Source organism: Oncorhynchus gorbuscha, linkage group LG15, assembly GCF_021184085.1.
Source record: "Oncorhynchus gorbuscha isolate QuinsamMale2020 ecotype Even-year linkage group LG15, OgorEven_v1.0, whole genome shotgun sequence".
NCBI lineage: Eukaryota > Metazoa > Chordata > Actinopteri > Salmoniformes > Salmonidae > Oncorhynchus > Oncorhynchus gorbuscha.
Window position 1 is genome coordinate 17,466,727 of NC_060187.1, and position 22,612 is coordinate 17,489,338.

Here is a 22,612-nt window from a genome sequence, read left to right on the forward strand (position 1 = left end):
CTCTCTCTTTGCTTTCTTTTTCTCTTCCTCTCACTCTTTAACTCTCTTTCCCTCTATCTCTCTTTCTTCTACTTTCTCTTTCCTCTCTTTTACTCTCCTTCTCCCCCTTTCCCTCTCCTTTGCTCTCTTCACAATGAATAGCCAACAGAATCACTCCTTTGTTTCAGCAGTGTGGAGGAACTTGCAGTTTGAAAACAGAAAACTGAAAATGATACGCAAGTGATAACTGTAAAGAGAGAATAAGCACATTGTAGTCTGTTTTGGAGTGATTTAATGTCTTATATTCAACTGTGTGGTTTTATCCCTGAATTCTGATTGGCTGAAAGTCATGGTATATCAGACCGAATACCACGGGTATGACAAAAGTTTTAGTTTTACTGATCTAATTACATTGGTAACCAGTTTATAATATCAATAAGGCTCCTCTGGGGTTTGTGATATATGGCCAATATACTCAGCGTTATGTCGTGCATAAGAACAGCCCTTCGCCGTGGTATATTGGCCATATACCACACCTTCTCTGGCCGTATTGCTGAAATATTCAACTGTGACAGAATTGTGCTCAAAAAGTAACTGAATGTTGAAGAAATTAAATCAAGTTTTTGTTGTACTTAGTTACTGACTTATTGTCTTGGAAGGCCATGAATGTAGATACTACTAGTACTGCAGTGCACCAAATCATAAAAGTCTCTTAAAATGGTGGTGATGCAGACTGGTTTTGGTTCTGTACAATATATAAATGAGTTACCTCAGCCATGTTACATGTTTTGGACATTCTGTCCCTTGAAGCTGATGGTATTTCCCTGTGATGTGTGAAAAGGGGAGAGGATAGAAAAAGGGAAAGGTTAGCCAAAGAGGAAATCCTATTAGGAAAGGGAAAAGTGCTCTTCTCTGATTGAAACGGGCTCAAGAATCCCATCGGGGGACCAGCGGGACACTTCAGTCAGCTAAACTGTAGCTGGCCCAGCCTGAGGCTGGAGGGTGAGGGCTGTCCTGTCCATGTCCTCTCTGTCCACCGCACCTGGTGCTGGCTCGCTGCTGGGGCAGGCCAGATGGATTTCTTTAACCTGACAAACTTCTACTGAAACAAACTAATAGAATAGTTTGACGCAAGAGGGGTGGGTTGTTGTTGTAGAAACAGAGTATGGCTGGATGGATGGATCATGGAAGCAGGCAGAGCCCACTGAAGGACAGTGCCTTGGGTGAAAGATTCTGAGAAGGAGCTCCCAAATTCAGTCCCACTTCATAGGCTTTCTTTCGACTAGACTCTCACTCTGGCCCCAGGCTACTGGTTCAGAGGCTTTCGACTCTCAGTCTGGACATAAGACTACTGGTTAGGAGCTTCTCTCCAGGCTCTAACATTCCTGAGTGTAATTTAGGCAACTTGTAGATGCATACCATTGAATGGATGTGTTAGTAATGGGTTCTCCTTCAGTAACGTTAGCCCTGAGCCCTGAAGCAGAAGTGTCTAATTCCTCTTTGTGTAACAATTTGCTTCAGAGACCTGGCTCGCTCACACCTTTGCTAATAAGATCTAGCGTAATCTAGAATTGACCTAGCATTTAATTTAGTTAACCACATCACAGGAGTTCATTCTTAGTTAACAACTGACCTATTCTTTCAATGGTGAAGTTTGTTACGGTCTGATCTGGAATGCAAGATGTTGCTGATGGTGTAAAGCAATTTAATTTAGTCCCTTATTAGTCTCATGTCAGCCCCTGTCTAACTGTCAGCCGTCTAAAAAGTATGACATATACATAACTCAATTTAGATTTGTTTAGCCTTCAACAAATCTTCCCAGTGCCCTTCTTTAGTATCTAAATGTTGAGTGTTGTGTCTATCTTCGTGTATTTTCTCTGGTGACCTCTGTGAGTTTCAACATGGTCTCTCTCTCTCTCTCTCTCTCTCTCTCTCTCTCTCTCTCTCTCTCTCTCTCTCTCTCTCTCTCTCTCTCTCTCTCTCTCTCTCTCTCTCTCTCTCTCCCTCTCTCTCTCTCTCTCTCCCTCTCCCTCTCTCTCTCTCTCTCTCTCTCTCTCTCTCTCTCTCTCTCTCTCTCTCTCTCTCTCTCTCTCTCTCTCTCTCTCTCCCTCTCTCTCTCTCTCTGTCTGTCCTTGTTGTTCTCACTGCAGCAGAAGGCCCTGACCTGGCCACCCCCGGCTTTTCGCCTCCCTCCAGCCCCAACCCTGCTAAGAAGGGAAGCTCCCTCAACTGGTCATTCCCGGACAAGATCAAGTCCCCGCGCACCGTCAGGAAACTCTCCATGAAGATGAAGAAGCTTCCGGAACTCAGCCGCAAGCTCAGCGTCAAAGGGATCCCTAGCAACAACAACAACACCAGCGGTAACGGAGCCAGCGCGAGCAGCCAATCAGAGACAAGGACCCAGTGTCCCAAAACCAATAGTGGGTCAGAACCAGGCTCCGCTCCTCCCAGGTTGTCCCCAGGGGGCGGGCAGGGGGCGGCCGCCAGCCGTAATGTGATCTCGAGATATCACTTGGACAGCAGTGTGTCGACACAGCAAAGTTACAGCAAGAAGAAGAGCAGCGGGACCTCCATGTCGGCTAGCAAGGGGGGCTACCTCAGTGACGGGGACTCCCCAGAACTGGTGGCCAAGTCTGGGAAGCACGGGTCCTCAGAGGGCAAGGGAGGCAAGGGGAAGGAGAAAGACCCAGCCACTGGAGGAGGAGAGAGAACAGGAGCAGGAGGAGTAACAGGAGGAGGTGGCAGCTCCAAGTTGCACGGCACAGAACTAGACATTGACGCGTTCCGCCACTATGACTTCACAGAACAGCCCAAGTGCACCCAGTACATCTCAGGCCTGATGAGCCTGCACTTCTACGGCGCCGAGGACCTCAAGCCGCCACGTGTCGACTCCAGGGACGTCTACTGTGCCATCCAGGTGGACTCGGTCAACAAGGCACGCACTGCCCTGCTCACCTGTCGGACCACCTTCCTAGACATGGACCACACCTTCAACATCGAGCTGGAGAACGCCCAGCACCTGAAGCTAGTGGTGTTCAGCTGGGACCCCACACCCAAGAAGAACCGGGTGTGCTGTCATGGCACTGTGGTGCTACCGGCTCTCTTCAGGGTGACCAGGAGTCATCAGCTGGCCGTGAAGCTGGAGCCACGAGGCCTGATCTACGTGAAGTTGAACCTGATGGAGCAGTGGCAGAACTCCCTGGACGGAGGCTACGATGGGGACCGGGAGCGACAGATGTTTGGGGTGGAGGCCTGGAGGGTTGTGGAGAGAGAGAACTCAGGACTCATGGTGCCCCTGCTCATCGAAAAGTGCATCACGGAAATTGAGAAGAGAGGCTGCCAGGTGAGTTCAGCTCATGAGAGTTCATGTTTAATGTTTGTTTGGCAGATTTAGCGGATTCATCTCTATGGTGGTAGACTTGTGTGAATTTGATGAAATGTCATATTCTTCAAAAATGTAGTTATTGTAGTTATACAGTACTAGCTGTATGTTGCAGAAAACCATGTGAAAGTGATTCGTTTGGCATGATACTTGAAACTAGCTAACTTAACATACTGGATAGACTTGCTGAAATCAGACATAATGCCCTCTACCTCCTCCAACTCCTCTTCTTCTTCAAAGGAGAGATACTCCAGCTTTGGTTTATTTTAATTAGTCGAGCCTCCGCCCAGCAGTAAAATTGTCTGGCTACAGCCAGGGGGGGGGGGGGGGCCTGAGAGGCTACGCCTTGGTGGGGGGGGGCTGAGAGGCTACGCCTTGGTGGGGGGGCAACCTCCTTGGGTCTTTCGCCATTACTTTCTCCGGGCCTCTCCACAGCTAATCTATCAAATGGAGGAGTACAAAGAAAAAAAGTGGCCTGAGGTAAGGTCTGGCCAATGTGCTATTGGTTTTAGCCACTGGCCAAGTACGTTTATTAGTTGTGTTTTCTTTGTACTCCATTTCTCTCTCTCTCTCTCCACTCTCTCTCCCCCTCTCTCTCTCCCCCTCTCTCTCTCACTCTCTCCCTCCTCTCTCTATTTCTCAATTTCTCTCTCCCTTTCTCTGTTGATTCAAGAGACAAACATAACTCAGACACTTGGTAGAATTTGTGTAGGCGAGATGATTATCACTAGATGCAGTTTGGAGCCATCTTTACCTGGGTCCCCCAGGGGCCCCGTTTGAGAGGGGTTAGGGGGGGATCTACATCAGATTACACAGGAATGTATAGGACGTGTCACAGAGGCATGCAGAGAGAGCCAGACACACAGCATAGCATGTCTTTAGAAATAATTATGTGTATCCCTAGATGGAGACTACTCTCATTTCAGTGTCTCCATAAATGCATGGCCTTTGGGGCTGTAAAGTCTTTAAGGTACTGGATGAATGTGGCTGTTCTGAAACAACTTCTCATTGGTGTCCCAGAAGCGAGTTATGTGTGTGGGGTTGCTGTAAGGCGTGTTTTTGTATTTGTAAGAGACAGATGCCCTTTCAGAAAATGTATCTGTCTGATATAGTCCTGTGTGGTTCAGTTGGTAGAGCATGAGGCTTGCAATGCCAGGGTTGTGGGTTTGATTCCCATGGGTGACCAGTAAGGAGAAAATGAAAGTATGAAATGCACTCACTACTGCAAGTTGCTCTGTGTAAGAGTGCCTGCTAAGTGATGAAAATTACATATGTTGAGACAAATAACTATCTGATATCAGCTCCACTAGTTTGATTATCTTTGGTAAAAAGTCAGTGAATTTTAGTGCATTGTTTTCCTAGAATGGGGTCAGAAGTTTGTGAATGGTGCAGGTAACATCCATCTATTTGCTATCTGTCAAGATCGCCTAATCCCATCCCTACTGATTGGCTTAGTTAGGGGTCCAACAAGCCTGTGTGTGTGGCTGGGTGTGCGGGTGGGTGGGGGTGCATGGGTGCCTGCCTGTCCTCATGCTCGCTCATTCAGGAAGTCTCTGACTCACCACGGGAAACCATTCTGTTGTTTTTAATTAAGGCAAGGACATACCATTGTTTCCTATTGGTGCGTGTGTGTTGCTCAGCAGCAGATAAGGCCAAGGCCTCTTCAACATCAGCTGTCACACTACTGCCTGTCTGTGTGCTCTCTGCTCTCTCCTCTCAGAGCTGCTACTCACCCTAAACTAAAGAAAGAGCTTTTTCTCAATAGGCTTGTTGTTCATTGTGCCCAGTGACTTCTGTTTACTCTTGCACGAAGCTAAATCCCTGCCTAATCTGCCCATTTTTTACCCTCGCGTGTGAGTGAGTGGGGTTTAGAAATGTTAGACAGAACAGAGAGCTCTCAGTCACAAACAGTGTGGCTAGTGGCCTGTGTAGACATTAGTGGCGGTAGTCTGGTGGCCTGTTAAAAGTCATAGATAACCAACTATGTACCAAGCTAGGGTCTGGAGCTTAGAGGCCTGTAAAAAATATACAGTGCTTTCGGAAAGTATTCAGACGCCTTTACTTTTTCCACATTTTGTTACGTTACAGCCTTATTCTAAAATGGATTATATGACATTTTTTCCTCATCCATCTACACAATATACCCCATAATGACAAAGCAAAAACAGGTTTTTAGAAGTTTTTGCAAATGTATTAAAAATAATAAAACATAAATACCTTATTTAAATAAGTATTCAGACCCTTTGCTATGAGACTCGAAATTGAGCTCAGGTGCATCCTGTTTCCATTGATCATCCTTGAGATGTTTCTACAACTTGATTGGATTCCACCTGTGGTAAATTTAATTGATTGGGCATGATTTGGAAAGGCACACAACTCCCTATATAAGGCCCCACAGTTGACTGTACATGTCAGCGCAAAAACCTTAGAGCTCAGAGACAGGATTGTTTTGAGTCACAGGTCTGGGGAAGGGCACAAAAACATTTCTGCAGCATCGAAGGTCCCCAAGAACACGGTGGCCTCTGTCATTCTTAAATGGAAGAAGTTTAGAACCACCAAGGCTCTTCCTAGAGCTGGCCGCCCGGCCAAACTGAGCAATCGGGGGAGGTGGGTCTTGGTCAGGGAGGTAACCAAGAACCGGATGGTCACTTTGACAGAGCTCCAGAGTTCCTCTGTGGAGATGGGAGAGCCTTCCAGAAGGACAACCATCTCTGCAGCACTCCGCGAATCAGGCCTTTATGGTAGAGGGGCCAAATGAAAGCCACTCCTCAGTAAAAGGCTCATGACAGCCTGCTTGGAGTTTGCCAAAAGACACCTAAAGGACTAATTTAATCAATTTTAGAATTAGGCTGTAATGTAACAAAATTAGGAAAAAGTTAAGGGATCTGCAAACTTTCCAAATGGGCTGTAGATTTCCAGCTATGTGCCGAGCTTGGGGCTGGAGCCAGGAGGCCTGTAAACACCATAGATATCCAGCTATGTGCCGAGCTAGGGGCTGGAGCCAGGAGGCCTGTAAACACCATAGATATCCAGCTATGTGCCGAGCTAGGGGCTGGAGCCAGGAGGCCTGTAAACACCATAGATATCCAGCTATGTGCCGAGCTAGAGGCTGGAGCCAGGAGGCCTGTAAACACCATAGATATCCAGCTATGTGCCGAGCTAGGGGCTGGAGCCAGGAGGCCTGTAAACACCGTAGATATCCAGCTATGTACCGAGCTAGGGGCTGGAGCCAGGAGGCCTGTAAACACCGTAGATATCCAGCTATGTCCCGAGCTAGGGGCTGGAGCCAGGAGGCCTGTAAACACCATAGATATCCAGCTATGTGCCGAGCTAGGGGCTGGAGCCAGGAGGCCTGTAAACACCGTAGATATCCAGCTATGTACCGAGCTAGGGGCTGGAGCCAGGAGGCCTGTAAACACCGTAGATATCCAGCTATGTGCCGAGCTAGGGGCTGGAGCCAGGAGGTCTGTAAACACCATAGATATCCAGCGATGTACCGAGCTAGGGGCCGGAGCCAGGAGGCCTGTAAACACTGTAGATATCCAGCTATGTACCGAGCTAGGGGCTGGAGCCAGGAGGCCTGTAAACACCGTAGATATCCAGCTATGTGCCGAGCTAGGGGCTGGTGCCAGTAGGCCTGTAAACACCATAGATATCCAGCTATGTGCCGAGCTAGGGGCTGGAGCCAGGAGGCCTGTAAACACCGTAGATATCCAGCTATGTGCCGAGCTAGGGGCTGGAGCCAGGAGGCCTGTAAACACTGTAGATATCCAGCTATGTGCCGAGCTAGGGGCTGGAGCCAGGAGGCCTGTAAACACCGTAGATATCCAGCTATGTACCGAGCTAGGGGCTGGAGCCAGGAGGCCTGTAAACACCGTAGATATCCAGCTATGTGCCGAGTTACGGGCTGGAGCCAGGAGGTCTGTAAACACCATAGATATCCAGCTATGTGCCGAGCTAGGGGCTGGAGCCAGGAGGTCTGTAAACACTGTAGATATCCAGCTATGTACCAAGCTAGGGGCTGGAGCCAGGAGGCCTGTAAACACCGTAGATATCCAGCTATGTCCCGAGCTAGGGGCTGGAGCCAGGAGGCCTGTAAACACCGTAGATATCCAACTATGTGCCGAGCTACGGGCTGGAGCCAGGAGGCCTGTAAACACCGTAGATATCCAGCTATGTACCGAGCTAGGGGCTGGAGCCAGGAGGCCTGTAAACACCGTAGATATCCACCTATGTCCCGAGCTAGGGGCTGGAGCCAGGAGGCCTGTAAACACCATAGATATCGAGCGATGTGCCGAGCTAGGGGCTGGAGCCAGGAGGCCTGTAAACACCATAGATATCGAGTGATGTGCCGAGCTAGGGGCTGGAGCCAGGAGGCCTGTAAACACCATAGATATCGAGCGATGTGCCGAGCTAGGGGCTGGAGCCAGGAGGCCTGTAAACACCATAGATATCCAGCTATGTACCGAGCTTGGGGCTGGAGCCAGGAGGCCTGTAAACACCATAGATATCCAGCGTTGTGCTGAGCTAGGGGCTGGAGCCAGGAGGCCTGTAAACACCGTAGATATCCAGCTATGTACCAAGCTAGGGGCTGGAGCCAGGAGGCCTGTAAACACCATAGATATCCAGCAATGTACCGAGCTAGGAGCTGGAGCCAGGAGGCCTGTAAACACCGTAGATATCCAGCTATGTGCCGAGCTAGGGGCTGGAGTCAGGAGGCCTGTAAACACCGTAGATATCCAGCTATGTACCGAGCTAGGGGCTGGAGCCAGGAGGCCTGTAAACACTGTAGATATCCAGCTATGTACCGAGCTAGGGGCTGGAGTCAGGAGGCCTGTAAACACCGTAGATATCCAGCTATGTACCGAGCTAGGGGCTGGAGCCAGGAGGCCTGTAAACACCATAGATATCCAGCGTTGTGCTGAGCTAGGAGCTGGAGCCAGGAGGCCTGTAAACACCATAGATATCCAGCTATGTGCCGAGCTAGGGGCTGGAGCCAGGAGGCATGTAAACACGGTAGATATCCAGCTATGTACTGAGCTAGGGGCTGGATTCAGTAGGCCTGTAAACACCGTAGATATCCAGCTATGTACCGAGCTAGGGGCTGGAGTCAGGAGGCCTGTAAACACCGTAGATATCCAGCTATGTGCCGAGCTAGGGGCTGGAGTCAGGAGGCCTGTAAACACCGTAGATATCCAGCTATGTACCGAGCTAGGGGCTGGAGCCAGGAGGCCTGTAAACACCGTAGATATCCAGCTATGTACCGAGCTAGGGGCTGGAGTCAGGAGGCCTGTAAACACCGTAGATATCCAGCTATGTACCGAGCTAGGGGCTGGAGCCAGGAAGCCTGTAAACACCATAGATATCCAGCGTTGTGCTGAGCTAGGAGCTGGAGCCAGGAGGCCTGTAAACACCATAGATATCCAGCTATGTGCCGAGCTAGGGGCTGGAGCCAGGAGGCCTGTAAACACGGTAGATATCCAGCTATGTACTGAGCTAGGGGCTGGATTCAGTAGGCCTGTAAACACCGTAGATATCCAGCTATGTACCGAGCTAGGGGCTGGAGTCAGGAGGCCTGTAAACACAGTAGATATCCAGCTATGTACGGAGCTAGGGGCTTCAGAAAGTATTCATACCCCTTGGCTTATTCCACATTATGTTGTTTTACAGGCTGAATTCAAAATTGATTAAATCGATTTTTGGCACTCATATACACATATATACCCCATAATGACAAAGTGAAAACATGTTTGTAGAGATTTTTGCACATTTATTGAAATGAAATACATATATATCTAATTTACATACAGTACCACACAAAGGTTTGGACACACCTTCTCATAAAAATGTTTTTTATTTATTTGTCCTTTTTTTTTTTTTTTTACTATACTGTAGAATTATAGTGAAAACATCAAAACTATGAACTAGCTCATATAGTAACCAAAAAAGTGTTTAACAAACCAAATATATTTTATATTTGAGATTCTTCAAAGTAGTCACCCTTTTCGTTGATGACAGCTTTGCACACTCTTGACATTCTCTCAACCAGCTTAGTGAGGAATGCTTTTCCAACAGTCTTGAAGGACTATGCTGAGCACTTGTTGGCTGCTTATCCTTCACTCTGCGGTCCAACTCATCCCAAACCATCTCAATTGGGTTGAGGTCGGGTGATTATGGAGGCCAGGTCATTTGATGCAGCACCATCACTCTTCTTCTTGGTCAAATAGCCCTTACACAGCCTGGAGGTTTGTTTTGGGTCATTGTCCTGTTGAAAAACAAATTATAGTCCCACTAAGTGCAAACCAGATGGGATGGAGTATTGCTGCAGAATGCTGTAGTAGCCATCCTGGTTAGGTGTGCCTTGTATTCTAAATAAATCACTGACAGTGTCACCAGCAAAGCACCCCCACACCATCACACCTCTTCCTTCATGCTTCTTGGTGGGAACCACACATGCGGAGATCATCCGTTCACCTGCTCTGCGTGTCACAAAGACACGGTGGTTGGAATCAAAAATCTCCAATTTGGACTCATCAGACCAAAGGACAGATTGCTCGTGTTTCTTTGCCCAAGCAAGTCTCTTGTTCTTATTAGTGTCATTTTGTAGTAGTTTATTTTCAGCAAATCGACCATGAAGGCCTGATTCACACAGTCTCCTCTGAACAGTTGATGTTGAGATGTGTCTGTTACTTGTTGCAATCTGAAGAGCAGTTAACTCGAATAAACTTATCCTCTGTGGCGGTCCTCATGAGAGCCAGTTTCATCATAGCACTTGATGGTTTTTGGTCTTTTTTGTCACAACAAAACTAATTGGCACAAATGCATTAAGAAGGAAAGAAATTCCACAAATGAACTTTTAACAAGGCTCACCTGTTAATTGAAATGCATTCCAGGTGACTACCTAATAAAGCTGGTTCAGAGATTACCAAGCGTGTGCAAAGTTGTTGTTTTTGTTGTTGTTGTTTTTTACCTTTATTTAACTTGGCAGGTCAGTTAAGAACAAATTCTTATTTTCAATGACAGCCTAGGAACAGAGGGTTAACTGCCTGTTCAGGGGCAGAACGACAGATTTGTACCTTGTCAACTCGGGGATTTGAACTTGCAACCTTCCGGTTACTAGTCCAACGCTCTAACCACTAGGCTACACAAGGCAAAGGGAGGCTACTTTGAAGAATCTCAAATATAAAATATATTTGGATTTGTTTAACACTTTTTTGGTTACTACATGATTCCATATGTGTTGTTTCATAGTTTTGATGTCTTCACTATCATTCTACAATGTAGAAAATAGTAAAAAAGAAAGAAAAACCCTTGAATGAGTAGGTGTGTCCAAATGTTTGACTGGTACTGTAGGTGTGTGTAGATGTTTGACTGGTACTGTAGGTGTGTGTAGATGTTTGACTGGTACTGTAGGTGTGTCCAAATGTTTGACTGGTACTGTAGGTGTGTGTAGATGTTTGACTGGTACTGTAGGTGTGTCCAAATGTTTGACTGGTACTGTAGGTGTGTGTAGATGTTTGACTGGTACTGTAGGTGTGTGTAAATGTTTGACTGGTACTGTAGGTGTGTAAATGTTTGACTGGTACTGTAGGTGTGTCCAAATGTTTGACTGGTACTGTAGGTGTGTCCAAATGTTTGACTGGTACTGTAGGTGTGTGTAGATGTTTGACTGGTACTGTAGGTGTGTCCAAATGTTTGACTGTTTGGTGTGTGGTACTGGTACTGTAGGTGTGTCCAGATGTTTGACTGGTACTGTATGTTGTGTCCAAATGTTTGACTGGTACTGTAGGTGTGTGTAGATGTTTGACTGGTACTGTAGGTGTGTGTAGATGTTTGACTGGTACTGTAGGTGTGTCCAAATGTTTGACTGGTACTGTAGGTGTGTGTAGATGTTTGACTGGTACTGTAGGTGTGTCCAAATGTTTGACTGGTACTGTAGGTGTGTGTAGATGTTTGACTGGTACTGTAGGTGTGTCCAAATGTTTGACTGGTACTGTAGGTGTGTCCAAATGTTTGACTGGTACTGTAGGTGTGTCCAAATGTTTGACTGGTACTGTAGGTGTGTCCAAATGTTTGACTGGTACTGTAGGTGTGTCCAAATGTTTGACTGGTACTGTAGGTGTGTCCAAATGTTTGACTGGTACTGTAGGTGTGTCCAAATGTTTGACTGGTACTGTAGGTGTGTCCAGATGTTTGACTGGTACTGTTTGAGGTGTGTCCAAATGTTTGACTGGTACTGTAGGTGTGTCCAAATGTTTGACTGGTACTGTAGGTGTGTGTAGATGTTTGACTGGTACTGTAGGTGTGTCCAAATGTTTGACTGGTACTGTAGGTGTGTCCAGATGTTTGACTGGTACTGTAGGTGTGTCCAAATGTTTGACTGGTACTGTAGGTGTGTCCAAATGTTTGACTGGTACTGTAGGTGTGTGTAGATGTTTGACTGGTACTGTAGGTGTGTCCAAATGTTTGACTGGTACTGTAGGTGTGTCCAAATGTTTGACTGGTACTGTAGGTGTGTCCAAATGTTTGACTGGTACTGTAGGTGTGTACTGTAGATGTTTGACTGGTACTGTAGGTGTGTCCAAATGTTTGACTGGTACTGTAGGTGTGTCCAAATGTTTGACTGGTACTGTAGGTGTGTCCAAATGTTTGACTGGTACTGTAGGTGTGTGTCCAAATGTTTGACTGGTACTGTAGGTGTGTCCAGATGTTTGACTGGTACTGTTTGACTGGTACTGGTGTGTCCAAATGTTTGACTGGTACTGTAGGTGTGTGTAGATGTTTGACTGGTACTGGTACTGGTGTGTGTAGATGTTTGACTGGTACTGTAGGTGTGTCCAAATGTTTGACTGGTACTGTAGGTGTGTTTGACTGGTAGATGTTTGACTGGTACTGTAGGTGTGTCCAAATGTTTGACTGGTACTGTAGGTGTGTCCAAATGTTTGACTGGTACTGTAGGTGTGTGTAGATGTTTGACTGGTACTGTAGGTGTGTCCAAATGTTTGACTGGTACTGTAGGTGTGTCCAGATGTTTGACTGGTACTGTAGGTGTGTCCAAATGTTTGACTGGTACTGTAGGTGTGTCCAAATGTTTGACTGGTACTGTAGGTGTGTCCAAATGTTTGACTGGTACTGTAGGTGTGTCCAAATGTTTGACTGGTACTGTAGGTGTGTCCAAATGTTTGACTGGTACTGTAGGTGTGTCCAAATGTTTGACTGGTACTGTAGGTGTGTCCAAATGTTTGACTGGTACTGTAGGTGTGTCCAAATGTTTGACTGGTACTGTAGGTGTGTCCAAATGTTTGACTGGTACTGTAGGTGTGTCCAAATGTTTGACTGGTACTGTAGGTGTGTGTAGATGTTTGACTGGTACTGTAGGTGTGTGTAAATGTTTGACTGGTACTGTAGGTGTGTCCAAATGTTTGACTGGTACTGTAGGTGTGTCCAAATGTTTGACTGGTACTGTAGGTGTGTGTAGATGTTTGACTGGTACTGTAGGTGTGTCCAAATGTTTGACTGGTACTGTGGTAGGTGTGTCCAGATGTTTGACTGGTACTGTAGGTGTGTCCAAATGTTTGACTGGTACTGTAGGTGTGTCCAAATGTTTGACTGGTACTGTAGGTGTGTGTAGATGTTTGACTGGTACTGTAGGTGTGTCCAAATGTTTGACTGGTACTGTAGGTGTGTCCAGATGTTTGACTGGTACTGTAGGTGTGTCCAAATGTTTGACTGGTACTGTAGGTGTGTCCAAATGTTTGACTGGTACTGTAGGTGTGTCCAAATGTTTGACTGGTACTGTAGGTGTGTCCAAATGTTTGACTGGTACTGTAGGTGTGTGTGTAGGTGTGTCCAGATGTTTGACTGGTACTGTAGGTGTGTCCAGATGTTTGACTGGTACTGTAGGTGTGTGTAGATGTTTGACTGGTACTGTAGGTGTTTGACTGGTACTGTAGGTGTTTGTTTGACTGGTACTGTAGGTGTGTGTAGATGTTTGACTGGTACTGTAGGTGTGTCCAAATGTTTGACTGGTACTGTAGGTGTGTCCAAATGTTTGACTGGTACTGTAGGTGTGTGTAGATGTTTGACTGGTACTGTAGGTGTGTCCAAATGTTTGACTGGTACTGTAGGTGTGTCCAGATGTTTGACTGGTACTGTAGGTGTGTCCAAATGTTTGACTGGTACTGTAGGTGTGTCCAAATGTTTGACTGGTACTGTAGGTGTGTGTAGATGTTTGACTGGTACTGTAGGTGTGTCCAAATGTTTGACTGGTACTGTAGGTGTGTCCAAATGTTTGACTGGTACTGTAGGTGTGTGTAGATGTTTGACTGGTACTGTAGGTGTGTCCAAATGTTTGACTGGTACTGTAGGTGTGTCCAGATGTTTGACTGGTACTGTAGGTGTGTCCAAATGTTTGACTGGTACTGTAGGTGTGTCCAAATGTTTGACTGGTACTGTAGGTGTGTGTAGATGTTTGACTGGTACTGTAGGTGTGTCCAAATGTTTGACTGGTACTGTAGGTGTGTCCAAATGTTTGACTGGTACTGTAGGTGTGTCCAAATGTTTGACTGGTACTGTAGGTGTGTCCAAATGTTTGACTGGTACTGTAGGTGTGTGTAAATGTTTGACTGGTACTGTAGGTGTGTCCAGATGTTTGACTGGTACTGTAGGTGTGTCCAAATGTTTGACTGGTACTGTAGGTGTGTCCAAATGTTTGACTGGTACTGTAGGTGTGTGTAGATGTTTGACTGGTACTGTAGGTGTGTCCAAATGTTTGACTGGTACTGTAGGTGTGTCCAGATGTTTGACTGGTACTGTAGGTGTGTCCAAATGTTTGACTGGTACTGTAGGTGTGTCCAAATGTTTGACTGGTACTGTAGGTGTGTCCAAATGTTTGACTGGTACTGTAGGTGTGTCCAAATGTTTGACTGGTACTGTAGGTGTGTGTAGATGTTTGACTGGTACTGTAGGTGTGTCCAAATGTTTGACTGGTACTGTAGGTGTGTGTAGATGTTTGACTGGTACTGTAGGTGTGTCCAAATGTTTGACTGGTACTGTAGGTGTGTGTAGATGTTTGACTGGTACTGTAGGTGTGTGTAGATGTTTGACTGGTACTGTAGGTGTGTCCAAATGTTTGACTGGTACTGTAGGTGTGTCCAGATGTTTGACTGGTACTGTAGGTGTGTCCAAATGTTTGACTGGTACTGTAGGTGTGTCCAAATGTTTGACTGGTACTGTAGGTGTGTGTAGATGTTTGACTGGTACTGTAGGTGTGTCCAAATGTTTGACTGGTACTGTAGGTGTGTGTAGATGTTTGACTGGTACTGTAGGTGTGTGTTTGACTGGTACAAATGTTTGACTGGTACTGTAGGTGTGTCCAAATGTTTGACTGGTACTGTAGGTGTGTCCAAATGTTTGACTGGTACTGTAGGTGTGTGTAGATGTTTGACTGGTACTGTAGGTGTGTCCAAATGTTTGACTGGTACTGTAGGTGTGTCCAAATGTTTGACTGGTACTGTAGGTGTGTGTAGATGTTTGACTGGTACTGTAGGTGTGTCCAAATGTTTGACTGGTACTGTAGGTGTGTCCAAATGTTTGACTGGTACTGTATGTTGTTTGACTGGTACTGTAGGTGTGTCCAAATGTTTGACTGGTACTGTAGGTGTGTCCAAATGTTTGACTGGTACTGTAGGTGTGTCCAAATGTTTGACTGGTACTGTAGGTGTGTCCAAATGTTTGACTGGTACTGTAGGTGTGTGTAGATGTTTGACTGGTACTGTAGGTGTGTCCAAATGTTTGACTGGTACTGTAGGTGTGTGTGTTTGACTGGTAGATGTTTGACTGGTACTGTAGGTGTGTCCAAATGTTTGACTGGTACTGTAGGTGTGTCCAAATGTTTGACTGGTACTGTAGGTGTGTCCAAATGTTTGACTGGTACTGTAGATGTGTCCAAATGTTTGACTGGTACTGTAGGTGTGTCCAAATGTTTGACTGGTACTGTAGGTGTGTCCAAATGTTTGACTGGTACTGTAGGTGTGTCCAAATGTTTGACTGGTACTGTAGGTGTGTGTAGATGTTTGACTGGTACTGTAGGTGTGTCCAAATGTTTGACTGGTACTGTAGGTGTGTCCAAATGTTTGACTGGTACTGTAGGTGTGTGTAGATGTTTGACTGGTACTGTAGGTGTGTCCAAATGTTTGACTGGTACTGTAGGTGTGTCCTGGTAGATGTTTGTTTGACTGGTACTGTAGGTGTGTCCAAATGTTTGACTGGTACTGTAGGTGTGTCCAAATGTTTGACTGGTACTGTAGGTGTGTGTAGATGTTTGACTGGTACTGTAGGTGTGTCCAAATGTTTGACTGGTACTGTAGGTGTGTCCAAATGTTTGACTGGTACTGTAGGTGTGTGTAGATGTTTGACTGGTACTGTAGGTGTGTCCAAATGTTTGACTGGTACTGTAGGTGTGTCCAGATGTTTGACTGGTACTGTAGGTGTGTCCAAATGTTTGACTGGTACTGGTAGGTGTGTCCAAATGTTTGACTGGTACTGTAGGTGTGTGTAGATGTTTGACTGGTACTGTAGGTGTGTGTAGATGTTTGACTGGTACTGTAGGTGTGTCCAAATGTTTGACTGGTACTGTAGGTGTGTCCAAATGTTTGACTGGTACTGTAGGTGTGTGTAGATGTTTGACTGGTACTGTAGGTGTGTCCAAATGTTTGACTGGTACTGTAGGTGTGTCCAGATGTTTGACTGGTACTGTAGGTGTGTCCAAATGTTTGACTGGTACTGTAGGTGTGTCCAAATGTTTGACTGGTACTGTAGGTGTGTGTAGATGTTTGACTGGTACTGTAGGTGTGTCCAAATGTTTGACTGGTACTGTAGGTGTGTCCAATGTTTGACTGGTACTGTAGGTGTGTGTAGATGTTTGACTGGTACTGTAGGTGTGTCTGGTACAAAAATGTTTGACTGGTACTGTAGGTGTGTGTAGATGTTTGACTGGTACTGTAGGTGTGTCCAAATGTTTGACTGGTACTGTAGGTGTGTCCAAATGTTTGACTGGTACTGTAGGTGTGTCCAGATGTTTGACTGGTACTGTAGGTGTGTCCAAATGTTTGACTGGTACTGTAGGTGTGTCCAAATGTTTGACTGGTACTGTAGGTGTGTCCAAATGTTTGACTGGTACTGTAGGTGACTGTCCAAATGTTTGACTGGTACTGTAGGTGTGTGTAGATGTTTGACTGGTACTGTAGGTGTGTCCAAATGTTTGACTGGTACTGTAGGTGTGTCCAAATGTTTGACTGGTACTGTAGGTGTGTGTAGATGTTTGACTGGTACTGTAGGTGTGTCCAAATGTTTGACTGGTACTGTAGGTGTGTCCAGATGTTTGACTGGTACTGTAGGTGTGTCCAAATGTTTGACTGGTACTGTAGGTGTGTCCAAATGTTTGACTGGTACTGTAGGTGTGTGTAGATGTTTGACTGGTACTGTAGGTGTGTCCAAATGTTTGACTGGTACTGTAGGTGTGTCCAGATGTTTGACTGGTACTGTAGGTGTGTGTAGATGTTTGTCCACTGGTACTGTAGGTGTGTCTGGTACAAATGTTTGACTGGTACTGTAGGTGTGTGTAGATGTTTGACTGGTACTGTAGGTGTGTCCAAATGTTTGACTGGTACTGTAGGTGTGTCCAAATGTTTGACTGGTACTGTAGGTGTGTGTAGATGTTTGACTGGTACTGTAGGTGTGTCCAAATGTTTGACTGGTACTGTAGGTGTGTCCAGATGTTTGACTGGTACTGTAGGTGTGTCCAAATGTTTGACTGGTACTGTAGGTGTGTCCAAATGTTTGACTGGTACTGTAGGTGTGTGTAGATGTTTGACTGGTACTGTAGGTGTGTCCAAATGTTTGACTGGTACTGTAGGTGTGTCCAAATGTTTGACTGGTACTGTAGGTGTGTGTAGATGTTTGACTGGTACTGTAGGTGTGTCCAAATGTTTGACTGGTACTGTAGGTGTGTCCAGATGTTTGACTGGTACTGTAGGTGTGTCCAAATGTTTGACTGGTACTGTAGGTGTGTCCAAATGTTTGACTGGTACTGTAGGTGTGTGTAGATGTTTGACTGGTACTGTAGGTGTGTGTAGATGTTTGACTGGTACTGTAGGTGTGTCCAAATGTTTGACTGGTACTGTAGGTGTGTCCAAATGTTTGACTGGTACTGTAGGTGTGTGTAGATGTTTGACTGGTACTGTAGGTGTGTCCAAATGTTTGACTGGTACTGTAGGTGTGTCCAGATGTTTGACTGGTACTGTAGGTGTGTCCAAATGTTTGACTGGTACTGTAGGTGTGTCCAAATGTTTGACTGGTACTGTAGGTGTGTGTAGATGTTTGACTGGTACTGTAGGTGTGTCCAAATGTTTGACTGGTACTGTAGGTGTGTCCAGATGTTTGACTGGTACTGTATGTTTGATGTTTGACTACTGTAGGTGTGTCCAAATGTTTGACTGGTACTGTAGGTGTGTCCAAATGTTTGACTGGTACTGTAGGTGTGTCCAAATGTTTGACTGGTACTGTAGGTGTGTCCAAATGTTTGACTGGTACTGTAGGTGTGTCCAAATGTTTGACTGGTACTGTAGGTGTGTGTCCAAATGTTTGACTGGTACTGTAGGTGTGTGTAGATGTTTGACTGGTACTGTAGGTGTGTCCAAATGTTTGACTGGTACTGTAGGTGTGTGTAGATGTTTGACTGGTACTGTAGGTGTGTGTAGATGTTTGACTGGTACTGTAGGTGTGTGTAGATGTTTGACTGGTACTGTAGGTGTGTGTAGATGTTTGACTGGTACTGTAGGTGTGTCCAAATGTTTGACTGGTACTGTAGGTGTGTCCAAATGTTTGACTGGTACTGTAGGTGTGTGTAGATGTTTGACTGGTACTGTAGGTGTGTCCAAATGTTTGACTGGTACTGTAGGTGTGTCCAGATGTTTGACTGGTACTGTAGGTGTGTCCAAATGTTTGACTGGTACTGTAGGTGTGTCCAAATGTTTGACTGGTACTGTAGGTGTGTGTAGATGTTTGACTGGTACTGTAGGTGTGTCCAAATGTTTGACTGGTACTGTAGGTGTGTCCAAATGTTTGACTGGTACTGTAGGTGTGTGTAGATGTTTGACTGGTACTGTAGGTGTGTCCAAATGTTTGACTGGTACTGTAGGTGTGTCCAGATGTTTGACTGGTACTGTAGGTGTGTCCAAATGTTTGACTAGTACTGTAGGTGTGTCCAAATGTTTGACTGGTACTGTAGGTGTGTCCAGATGTTTGACTGGTACTGTAGGTGTGTGTAAATGTTTGACTGGTACTGTAGGTGTGTCCAAATGTTTGACTGGTACTGTAGGTGTGTCCAAATGTTTGACTGGTACTGTAGGTGTGTGTAGATGTTTGACTGGTACTGTAGGTGTGTCCAAATGTTTGACTGGTACTGTAGGTGTGTCCAAATGTTTGACTGGTACTGTAGGTGTGTCCAAATGTTTGACTGGTACTGTAGGTGTGTCCAAATGTTTGACTGGTACTGTAGGTGTGTGTAGATGTTTGACTGGTACTGTAGGTGTGTCCAAATGTTTGACTGGTACTGATGTTTGGTGGTGTCCAAATGTTTGACTGGTACTGTAGGTGTGTCCAAATGTTTGACTAGTACTGTAGGTGTGTCCAAATGTTTGACTGGTACTGTAGGTGTGTCCAAATGTTTGACTGGTACTGTAGGTGTGTCCAAATGTTTGACTGGTACTGTAGGTGTGTGTAGATGTTTGACTGGTACTGTAGGTGTGTGTAGATGTTTGACTGGTACTGTAGGTGTGTGTAGATGTTTGACTGGTACTGTAGGTGTGTGTAGATGTTTGACTGGTACTGTAGGTGTGTGTAGATGTTTGACTGGTACTGTAGGTGTGTGTAGATGTTTGACTGGTACTGTAGGTGTGTCCAAATGTTTGACTGGTACTGTAGGTGTGTGTAGATGTTTGACTGGTACTGTAGGTGTGTCCAAATGTTTGACTGGTACTGTAGGTGTGTCCAAATGTTTGACTGGTACTGTAGGTGTGTGTAGATGTTTGACTGGTACTGTAGGTGTGTCCAAATGTTTGACTGGTACTGTAGGTGTGTCCAAATGTTTGACTGGTACTGTAGGTGTGTCCAAATGTTTGACTGGTACTGTAGGTGTGTCCAAATGTTTGACTGGTACTGTAGGTGTGTCCAAATGTTTGACTGGTACTGTAGGTGTGTCCAAATGTTTGACTGGTACTGTAGGTGTATCCAAATGTTTGACTGGTACTGTAGGTGTGTATAGATGTTTGACTGGTAATGTAGGTGTGTCCAAATGTTTGACTGGTACTGTAGGTGTGTCCAAATGTTTGACTGGTACTGTAGGTGTGTCCAAATGTTTGACTGGTACTGTAGGTGTGTGTAAATGTTTGACTGGTACTGTAGGTGTGTCCAAATGTTTGACTGGTACTGTAGGTGTGTCCAAATGTTTGACTGGTACTGTAGGTGTGTGTAGATGTTTGACTGGTACTGTAGGTGTGTCCAAATGTTTGACTGGTACTGTAGGTGTGTCCAGATGTTTGACTGGTACTGTAGGTGTGTCCAAATGTTTGACTAGTACTGTAGGTGTGTCCAAATGTTTGACTGGTACTGTAGGTGTGTCCAAATGTTTGACTGGTACTGTAGGTGTGTCCAAATGTTTGACTGGTACTGTAGGTGTGTGTAGATGTTTGACTGGTACTGTAGGTGTGTCCAAATGTTTGACTGGTACTGTAGGTGTGTGTAGATGTTTGACTGGTACTGTAGGTGTGTCCAAATGTTTGACTGGTACTGTAGGTGTGTCCAAATGTTTGACTGGTACTGTAGGTGTGTCCAAATGTTTGACTGGTACTGGTAAATGTTTGACTGGTACTGTAGGTGATGTGTCCAAATGTTTGACTGGTATTATTGTAGGTGTATCCAAATGTTTGACTGATACTGTAGGTGTGTCCAAATGTTTGACTGGTACTGTAGGTGTGTCCAAATGTTTGACTGGTGCTGTAGGTGTGTGTAGATGTTTGACTGGTACTGTAGGTGTGTCCAAATGTTTGACTGGTACTGTAGGTGTGTCCAAATGTTTGACTGGTACTGTAGGTGTGTCCAAATGTTTGACTGGTACTGTAGGTGTGTGTAGATGTTTGACTGGTACTGTAGGTGTGTCCAAATGTTTGACTGGTACTGTAGGTGTGTGTTTTTGAGGTACTGTTTGTCCAAATGTTTGACTGGTACTGTAGGTGTGTGTAGATGTTTGACTGGTACTGTAGGTGTGTGTAGATGTTTGACTGGTACTGTAGGTGTGTCCAAATGTTTGACTGGTACTGTAGGTGTGTCCAAATGTTTGACTGGTACTGTAGGTGTGTCCAAATGTTTGACTGGTACTGTAGGTGTGTCCAAATGTTTGACTGGTACTGTAGGTGTGTGTAGATGTTTGACTGGTACTGTAGGTGTGTCCAAATGTTTGACTGGTACTGTAGGTGTGTCCAGATGTTTGACTGGTACTGTAGGTGTGTAAATGTTTGACTGGTACTGTAGGTGTGTCCAAATGTTTGACTGTGTGTCCAAATGTTTGACTGGTACTGTAAATGTTTGACTGGTACTGTAGGTGTGTCCAGATGTTTGACTGGTACTGTAGGTGTGTCCAAATGTTTGACTGGTACTGTAGGTGTGTCCAAATGTTTGACTGGTACTGTAGGTGTGTAGATGTTTGACTGGTACTGTAGGTGTGTCCAAATGTTTGACTGGTACTGTACTGATGTGTTGTTTGACTGGTACTGTAGGTGTGTCCAAATGTTTGACTGGTACTGTAGGTGTGTCCAAATGTTTGACTGGTACTGTAGGTGTGTCCAAATGTTTGACTGGTACTGTAGGTGTGTCCAAATGTTTGACTGGTACCAAATGTTTGAGGTGTGTGTAGATGTTTGACTGGTACTGTAGGTGTGTGTAGATGTTTGACTGGTACTGTAGGTGTGTCCAAATGTTTGACTGGTACTGTAGGTGTGTCCAAATGTTTGACTGGTACTGTAGGTGTGTGTAGATGTTTGACTGGTACTGTAGGTGTGTCCAAATGTTTGACTGGTACTGTAGGTGTGTCCAGATGTTTGACTGGTACTGTAGGTGTGTCCAAATGTTTGACTGGTACTGTAGGTGTGTCCAAATGTTTGACTGGTACTGTAGGTGTGTGTAGATGTTTGACTGGTACTGTAGGTGTGTCCAAATGTTTGACTGGTACTGTAGGTGTGTCCAGATGTTTGACTGGTACTGTAGGTGTGTCCAAATGTTTGACTAGTACTGTAGGTGTGTCTGGTACAAATGTTTGACTGGTACTGTAGGTGTGTCAAATGTTTGACTGGTACTGTAGGTGTGTCCAAATGTTTGACTGGTACTGTAGGTGTGTGTAGATGTTTGACTGGTACTGTAGGTGTGTTTGTAGATGTTTGACTGGTACTGTAGGTGTGTGTAGATGTTTGACTGGTACTGTAGGTGTGTGTAGATGTTTGACTGGTACTGTAGGTGTGTGTAGATGTTTGACTGGTACTGTAGGTGTGTGTAGATGTTTGACTGGTACTGTAGGTGTGTCCAAATGTTTGACTGGTACTGTAGGTGTGTGTAGATGTTTGACTGGTACTGTAGGTGTGTCCAAATGTTTGACTGGTACTGTAGGTGTGTCCAAATGTTTGACTGGTACTGTAGGTGTGTGTAGATGTTTGACTGGTACTGTAGGTGTGTCCAAATGTTTGACTGGTACTGTAGGTGTGTGTAGATGTTTGACTGGTACTGTAGGTGTGTCCAAATGTTTGACTGGTACTGTAGGTGTGTCCAAATGTTTGACTCCAAATGTTTGACTGGTACTGTAGGTGTGTCCAAATGTTTGACTGGTACTGTAGGTGTGTCCAAATGTTTGACTGGTACTGTAGGTGTGTCCAAATGTTTGACTGGTACTGTAGGTGTGTAAGATGTTTGACTGGTACTGTAGGTGTGTCCAAATGTTTGACTGGTACTGTGGGTGTGTCCAAATGTTTGACTGGTACTGTAGGTGTGTCCAGATGTTTGACTGGTACTGTGTCCAAATGTTTGACTGGTACTGTAGGTGTGTGTAGATGTTTGACTGGTACTGTAGGTGTGTCCAAATGTTTGACTGGTACTGTAGGTGTGTCCAAATGTTTGACTGGTACTGTAGGTGTGTGTGTAGATGTT

The 22,612-nt window shown here is 45.4% G+C and overlaps 1 protein-coding gene across 3 annotated transcripts in view; it reads left to right on the top strand.

Moving 5' to 3' along the window:
• syde2 (synapse defective 1, Rho GTPase, homolog 2 (C. elegans)) overlaps positions 1–22,612 on the top strand; it is a 96,180-nt gene that overhangs the window by 36,469 nt on the left and 37,099 nt on the right. For 2 of the 3 annotated variants that reach the window (XM_046300246.1, XM_046300248.1), the window contains exon 3: positions 2,130–3,322. In XM_046300246.1, the coding sequence (XP_046156202.1) occupies positions 2,130–3,322 (1,193 nt within the window). The remainder of the gene's footprint in view (positions 1–2,129; positions 3,323–22,612) is intronic. The other variant, XM_046300247.1, reaches the window with a different exon arrangement.